A 7,455-nucleotide genomic window follows, 5' to 3' on the forward strand; every position below is an offset into this window, starting at 1 on the left:
AAAAAAAAAAGAGAAGAGGATAGAGAAAGATAGCAAGTGAACAATAGAGGGGATGTTAGTGAGAAACAGATATGGTTTATTATCTGTTGAAGATGACGTGTATAGTATTCTCAACTGGACTGGTCTGGGAAGTATTTCATGATGGGTGAAGTCTTTTAACAAGCAAAATGAGAAATAGTGATTGACTGTTTTAAAAAATTATAATAATAATAATTATTGGGAAATGCATGGAAAAGACTTTGAATGATAAAGCGGGGAGATCGATGCCTCTGTATTGACTGACATGCATGGCATTCCCTTTTGAAAAAGCAATGGAAGTCAATGTAAAGTTATATGTAATCCAATGTAATATAAAGAAAAAAAAAAACATTTCTGGATGGAGGAAAAACAACAACAACAACAAAAAAAAAAGAAAATTCTGGAGTGATTTGTGACTCTTCTTATTCATGTCTTGTGTTCTACAACCAAACTCTGGTCAGTCTGTCAGTTCCGCTACTAATTCCTCCACTTTTCTTCTCCAGCAGCTTCCTGACTGCTCACCTGGCTGATTCCGACCACCCACCCCTTTCCAGTCTGTCCACTCCCACCCATGCCTCTCCTCTCTAAGCCAGCTTCCCACGGCTGGAAGAACACAGGCCCCGCATGCTGCCTCCAGCCTCCCTCTTCTCCTCACTAACCCTCGGCCATGCTGGGTGTCTGTCCCATGGCAGAGCCTTCGTCCAGGCCACACGGCTGGCTCCCACTCGTGGCTCAACAGCCTGGCTCTTCTCCTTCAGACTCAGCTTGAACAGTAACACAGAAACACTGTTCCTAACCACCCTGTCTGTCTGCTTCTGCACATCTCGGATCCTCTTTGCCTTTTTATGGTACTTGCTATGGTTAGACGATTGTCCCTCAAAGGCTCATGTTTTGGAATTTGGCTCCCAGGGTGATGGTGTTGGGAGGCGATGCAGCCTTTAAGAGTGAGGCCAGTGTCTGGATCATGGAGGGGTCATCCTCAAGGATGGATTAGTGCCATCTCCTGAGAATGAGTTCCAGCTCTCGTGAGGGGTTAGTTCCCATGGAAGCAGGTTGTTTGGAAAGGAAAATTGCTGCTCCTGGGGCTCTCTCTTTTGCATACACACATCTGCCATCTTGTCTCCTGTCAGCCATGCGGGGATGTAGCACCTGAAGCCAGCCCCACACTTTGGGACTTTCCAGTCACTGAAATTGTAAGCCAAATAAACCTCTGTTCTTTATAAATCATCCAGTCTCAGGTTTTCTCTTTGCAACACAATAGCAGACTAATAAGGTGTGTGTGTGTATGTGTATGTGTGTGTGTATATATATATATATACATACACATACATATATATATATATACACATACATATACATACACACACACACATATATATACACACACACACACATATAAATAAATTTAATTAATTAATTAATCCTTGCAATGCTTACTCATCTGCTGTCTTGTTTGTATCTGTCTCCCCACCACACCTCAAGCCATGAGAGAACAGGTGCTGTCCCCATCTCACTCCCCATTGTACCCTCGCACCAACCCTGCACTGCTTACATGACTATGCCAGGCATTGTGCTAAGTCATTTATGTGAATGATCTCACTCATTTTTCTCCTGTGAAGTACTTTCCCCCCATTTTTCAGATGAGGAAAGTGAAGGTTAGAAAGTTAAGTAAAGAGCCTGAGGTCATGCAGTTGGGGAGTGACATGACCAGGACTCAAACTGCGTGGCCCAAAACCTAGCTGCCCCCACTACCTTCACCTCTCTATCTATAGCTCTCTATCTACCTATCTATATCTGTATGTATCTATCTATCAATCATCTGTCATCTCTCTCTCACCATCTGTTCCTCCCTCTGCCTGGTTCTTGGCATGGGGAGCATGCAGCATGTTTGCTGAGTGAATGCAATCAACAGCGATCCCGCAGTTCAGGTAGAAAGATGCCCAGTATCACCCCAGTGTTCTTACCATGTAAGATGCTGAGACCAGCTCATAAATGACAGCTTGGGCCCCAAGCTCTGTCACATTAATTAGTCCTGAAACGTCAGCACACACAGACATACACAAAAGATATTTCAAAAAGTCTGTTAAAGTGAACATTTCCCTCATGAAACTAGAATGTATTTTAAAAGGCTGAGAATGCTCTCAGAAGTGTAACTGGTGGCAGAATTCACCATCTGTGCTGAGGAGAACCCAGACACCATTTTCTGGGAGTTACCAAGAACTTGGGCAGCTCAGATGTGACACAGGTTCGAAGCCCCTAACTCCTCTAGAGAAGAAAATGTCAGGTTTTTAAAAAGTGAGGTTCCTACAGTTGCAGGTCTTCCCAGGGAGACAGGGGTCACGAAGTGGGAAGGGAGGCAGCAGAGCTCTCCAAATAAGGGATCTTCAAGAAGTTCATGGAAATGTATATTATGAAAATTTAAAAAAAACTGCATGGGTTTTTAAAATTTGCATAGAAATAAACTCATACTTTAATTCCATTTTGCCATGGACCTTCTGAAGTCCTTTCCTATGGATGAAGGAACTACTGAAGTGTACACAGGTCCACAGAAACTGTAACATCAGTGATTGTCATCTTCTGTCTCCACTGTTTGCTCTCTTACTTTAGTAGTAAGATGGCTAAGGTGAACATGTGGGACCAAAATTATCATAGTTCTGATAGAAACATAGACCATGGCAAAAACAGAAGCAAACCAGCCACTCTGAGTTTCCAAATGTCTTACAAACTTGGCTTGATATTTAGCAAAACAGCCTGAAACACAGAAATGAGCCCCGAGATCTGGGTAAGGTTGTATTTCTCTCACTTCGTGATCTTCATCAAATCTCATACCAGTGGTCTCCCATTTCTCATCTACCAGGTGGAGGGTGCTGCGTCAGTTCATCTCCACCAACCAGAATATGCCTGTGGGTGGACAAGGGCTTGAACCTCTATTGAAAACCTTCATGAGAGTCTGAGGGAATGGGGCAGGGCAGAGAAGGAAAGCTGAAGTGACTTGGGAAACCCTGAGTCCGTGAGGAGCCAGGCTGCGGACTGGTTTCTGCTGACCTGAAAGGAAGGTTCCAATCTCAAAAGTCCACCACTCGATGCACACCATGAACAGACTGGGAACAGCCAGACGGATGTAGGCACCCCACTCCTGGAAGCAGTCTGTGGTCCAACCTGGAGAACAGGGAAGAAGACAGATTTTGTTTGTTTGTTTGTTTAATTTCAAAGGGTACATGTGCTCACCAGAGAGAGAGAGAGAGAAAGCGCCCCTCATCGGAAATGGTCATGCTGCAATCCTTTCTCCTTTTCTCCATCCTATTTGGATTTTGAGAATGCACACACATATGCCTGTGTTTTTCAATCCAGGGTGAAGATTTGAACTGTGTGGTTTGCCATGTAGGATCTAGTTCCCTGTCACCACTGGTGACAGGTCAACCCAGCTTTTAATTTTCAGTAGTCTTGGAGGTCAGCAATTCTTTAATTTTCTTTTTTTTTTTTTTGGTAGATTTTTGCCATAGGACACATTTACTCACGAGAGAGACAGAAAAAGAGGGGAAGTGAGAAATCAAAATCACCCCGTGGGGAGAAGGCCATGCCTTCTCCTCCATTCTCCTCTCAGGATTTTAGGTGCATGTCTACACAGGTCTAGCATGCTTTTTAAGCCACTGGGTTGGGATTAGAACTGTAGAGTAGGCCATGTGGGATCCAGCACCGTGCCACCATGCCACCTGCTGGCCCTCCAACTGCACATCTTAAACGGAACATAAACATGCCTCAACTCAAGTCACGGTTTTCCTCATGCTGACTTTGAAACAAAAAAATCTGAAATGATTAAGAATTATTGTCTGACAAGAGAAACCAAGAGAATGCTGTTTATGCCCAGGTATGGAGGCCGGGCAGAGTGAAACTGAGACCTCTAAGCTTTCACTTCTCGGCATCTGCTTTTATTTTTATTTTATTTATTTGTTTTTGTTTTTGTTTTTGTTTTGTTTTGTTTTTTGAGAGGTTTTTGTTTGTTTGTTTGTTTGTTTTGCTGTAGGGTGAGTGTGCTCGCCACAAAAACAGAGAGAGACAGAGAGACAGAAAGCGAGAAATCTTTGATCCTAATTCTGTATCATTTGTACAAATATACAGGAAACAAAATGGGTTGAAAATGAGCATCTCCTCGGTCGGCTCCATCGAATGGCCTAGTGGATAAGGCAGCTGGATCCCACATGGCCAACCGCATGGTTCAAGTCCCAGACCTGACAGCTTGAGACACACACCAGGCATGTGTATGTGCACACCCAAAATCCTGAAAGGAGGGAGAGAAAGAGAAGTGAGCATAGACACCTTTTACCAAAAGAGAATGATAATAGTGAGTATTCTACTACTTCAAAATATAAAACTTGGGGTCAGCAGATGGCATAATGGTTATGTTGCTGGACTCCCACATACTCCACTGTAGTTTGAGGCCTGGACCTGGAGACTTAAAGCTCATGCCGGTGCATGTGCGTGCATGACCAAGATCCCGAGAGGAGAATGGAGGAAGGGTTTTGACAAGGCCTGCAGGAGGGCTGGGGGATGACTTTTCACTTTCTGTCTCTCTCTGCCTTTCCAAAAAGAAGTTCTAGTCAGAACTATTAGGCAAGAAAAATAAGTGAAGAACACCCAAAGTGGACCAGCCAGTGGCATGATGGTAAGGTAGCTGGATCCCATATGGCTGATTAAGTGGTTTGAGTCCTGGATCTGACAGCTCAAAAACATGAAAGGCACATGTGCATGTGTGACCAAAATCCCACGAGGAGAGAGTAGATCTTACCTATTCTCATTGCTGGGGGAAAATAGGTGACAGGTATTAGTCTGACTATGGCAATGTGTTCACAAGGTATAAACATATTTCCAAATCCCAGGCTGGCCCTGTAGCGCAGTGGTTCAGCGCGGTGCACGAAAACCCTGATCCTGGGGCCAGCAGATGGTGCGGCAGTCACGGTGCTGGACTCATACATGGCCAACCAGTTTGAGTCCTGGACCAGGCGGCTTGAAACTCATGCCAGACGTGTGTGTGTGTGCGTGCGTGCCCAAGATCCTGAGAGAAGAATGGAGGAGAAGGGATTGCGGCATGGCCATTCCTTCCCCCCAGGGGGTGATTTCTTGCTCTCTTCTCTCTCTTTCTCTTGCTCTGTCTCTCAGGCGAGCCCACGCGCCCTAGAGTAAAAGCTCTCTCAAGATAAAAAGGAAAGAAAAAGAAAACCTTGATCCCACATGGCTGACCATGGTTTAAACTCTAGTCCTGGTGACTTGAAAAACATGTCAGGTGTGTGTGTATGTGAGCAAGCATGCCCCGAATCCCAGTGGAATGTGGAATGAGGGAGGAGGATAGCGGTGTGACCATGCCCCACTGGGCACTGTGCTCTCTTCTCTCATTTTCTCTCTAGTGAGTGCATGCATCCTCTGGCAATGAGAAAACAACCACCCTAAATAAACAGAATTTTTATCTGTCAGTTATACCTCTATAAAGCTAGAAAATGTCGGGGGAAAAAATCTACTTTGTTAAATTTGACAATTACCAAATATTTCAGGAATTTAGCTAAGTTGTAAGCAGTACTGGTCATTCAAGAGAGTTCAGCCTGTTCACCTGAGCTGATTACACACTAAGCAAATTTGAATAGAGCGGGATGATTTGCAAGGAACAATTGCAATGTTGTGTTTACAATTTTAACTCATTAAATCTGAATTGTTAAAACTCGGTAGCTGAAAATAGTCTTCTAGAAACAGAAAGTTGCATTCATAAGATTAAAAAAAAAAAAAAACACCATGGGACCAGCAGTTGGCATAATGGCTATGTGGCTGGACTCCCATGTTGTCGATCGTGGTTCAAGTCCTGGACCTGGTGGCTTAAACTCATGTCAGGCACATGTGCGTGCGTGCCTAAGATCCCAAGAGGAGAGGAGGAGAAGGGATAGTGGTGTGGCCATCCTCCCTGGGGGACAATTTCTCTCTGTCTTTCTGGTGGGAGCACATGCCCTGTAGCAAAAACCTCTCCAAAAAAAAAAAAGAGAGAGGGAGAGAGAGCAAACCCACTTTGGCCCTGTAAATATTACATTTTCAGTAACTTAACCATTTTCTATCATTTTTATATTAAAATCTCTGAGAAAAAGGAAAAAAAAATCCAGAATCAGAATTCCATCTTTCTGAATATCAAATAACATGATGTATGGGACCGGCAGGTGGCATAGTGGTTAAGGCCCTGGACTCCCACCTGGCTGACCACAGCTTGAGCCCCAGACCTGCCAGGCACGTGTGCATGCGTGCCCAAAATCCCAGGAGGAGCAAAAAGGAGAAGGGATTGTGGCATGGCCATCCCCACTATGGGTGATTTCCCACTACCCTCTCATTGTCTCTGTCCCCTTCCAACAAGCACATACACCTTACAGCAAAAACCAAACCAAAAAGTCAACATCTCCATACCTCCCCAGGTGGCGATGTGAATTTTCTTCCACCAAATGTAGAGGAAAATAAGAGTACACAGGATGAACTGGGAGGTGGTGTTGGCCCAGGCAGACCCTCTACAAGAGAAATGGAAGTGTTAGGAGAGAAGACAGAAGCCCACGTGGCCACCTTCTGCTCTGTACTAAGAACCATAGTTACCAGAGAAGCCTCGAGCCCTGGACTGTCTTCTTTCAGTATTTTAAACACTGGGCGCCAGACGGTGGAGCAGCAGGAACGCAACACTCTGTGGGGCTGACCCGCCAGCAAGGGTTCTGGGTTCCTACCTGGAGGCCTCCCTGAGCACGCCAGGCACATACGTGCCCATGACCTAGGCTGCCTAAGATGGGGTGGGGGTGCAGCATGAATACTCTGTGGGGGTCCGTCTCTCTCTTCCTCTTCCTTGTTTAAGAAAAGATAAACAGAATTGAAAAAAATATATATTTTAAACACTGATTCTACTTATAATAGACTTTTTTTTTCTCCAAGATTGAATTTGGGGGGTCAACAGGTGGCGTGGTAGTGAAGGTGCTGGACTCCCATGTGGCTGACAGTGACTTCAGTCCTACATCTGGTAGCTTGATAATCACGCTGGACACGTGTGCACACATGCCCAGAATCCCAGGAAGAGATGGTGGAGACGGGTCTGCAGTGTGGCCATTCCCTCTGGGGGTGATTTCTTTTCTTTCTTTCTTTTTTTTTTTAAATTTTATTTATTTATTTATCTATTCGTTTATTTACAGTTATTCTCTATATACCAATACCGTATACAAAAAGAGATTTTCCATCCAGTACACATGGTATATCGGCTAAATGAAGGGTATTACCATACATGCTGTCATCATAATTTTCTATTTCTTGTTTCTATTTCTGTCTCATTTCTTTTATATTTGCAATAGCAAGCACAGCTGATACATACATACACAAGAACCCATGTCTGACTTTAGGCATAAACCTCAGTGAGTAGAATGAACATACTATAAA

General features: G+C 44.3%; 1 protein-coding gene across 1 annotated transcript in view; it reads right to left on the bottom strand.

Annotated features, from left to right (window-relative positions):
- Positions 1 to 7,455, bottom strand: part of LOC102468739 (multidrug and toxin extrusion protein 2-like) — a 79,669-nt gene that overhangs the window by 52,791 nt on the left and 19,423 nt on the right. The window contains exons 8-10 of the mRNA XM_014589618.2: positions 6,454 to 6,551; positions 3,064 to 3,177; positions 1,983 to 2,050 (exon numbers count right to left, since the gene is read on the bottom strand). Of these exons, the coding sequence (XP_014445104.1) occupies positions 1,983 to 2,050; positions 3,064 to 3,177; positions 6,454 to 6,551 (280 nt within the window). The remainder of the gene's footprint in view (positions 1 to 1,982; positions 2,051 to 3,063; positions 3,178 to 6,453; positions 6,552 to 7,455) is intronic.

The sequence above is a fragment of the Tupaia chinensis genome, unplaced genomic scaffold (assembly GCF_000334495.1).
Source record: "Tupaia chinensis unplaced genomic scaffold, TupChi_1.0 Scaffold000365_1, whole genome shotgun sequence".
Lineage (NCBI taxonomy): Eukaryota > Metazoa > Chordata > Mammalia > Scandentia > Tupaiidae > Tupaia > Tupaia belangeri.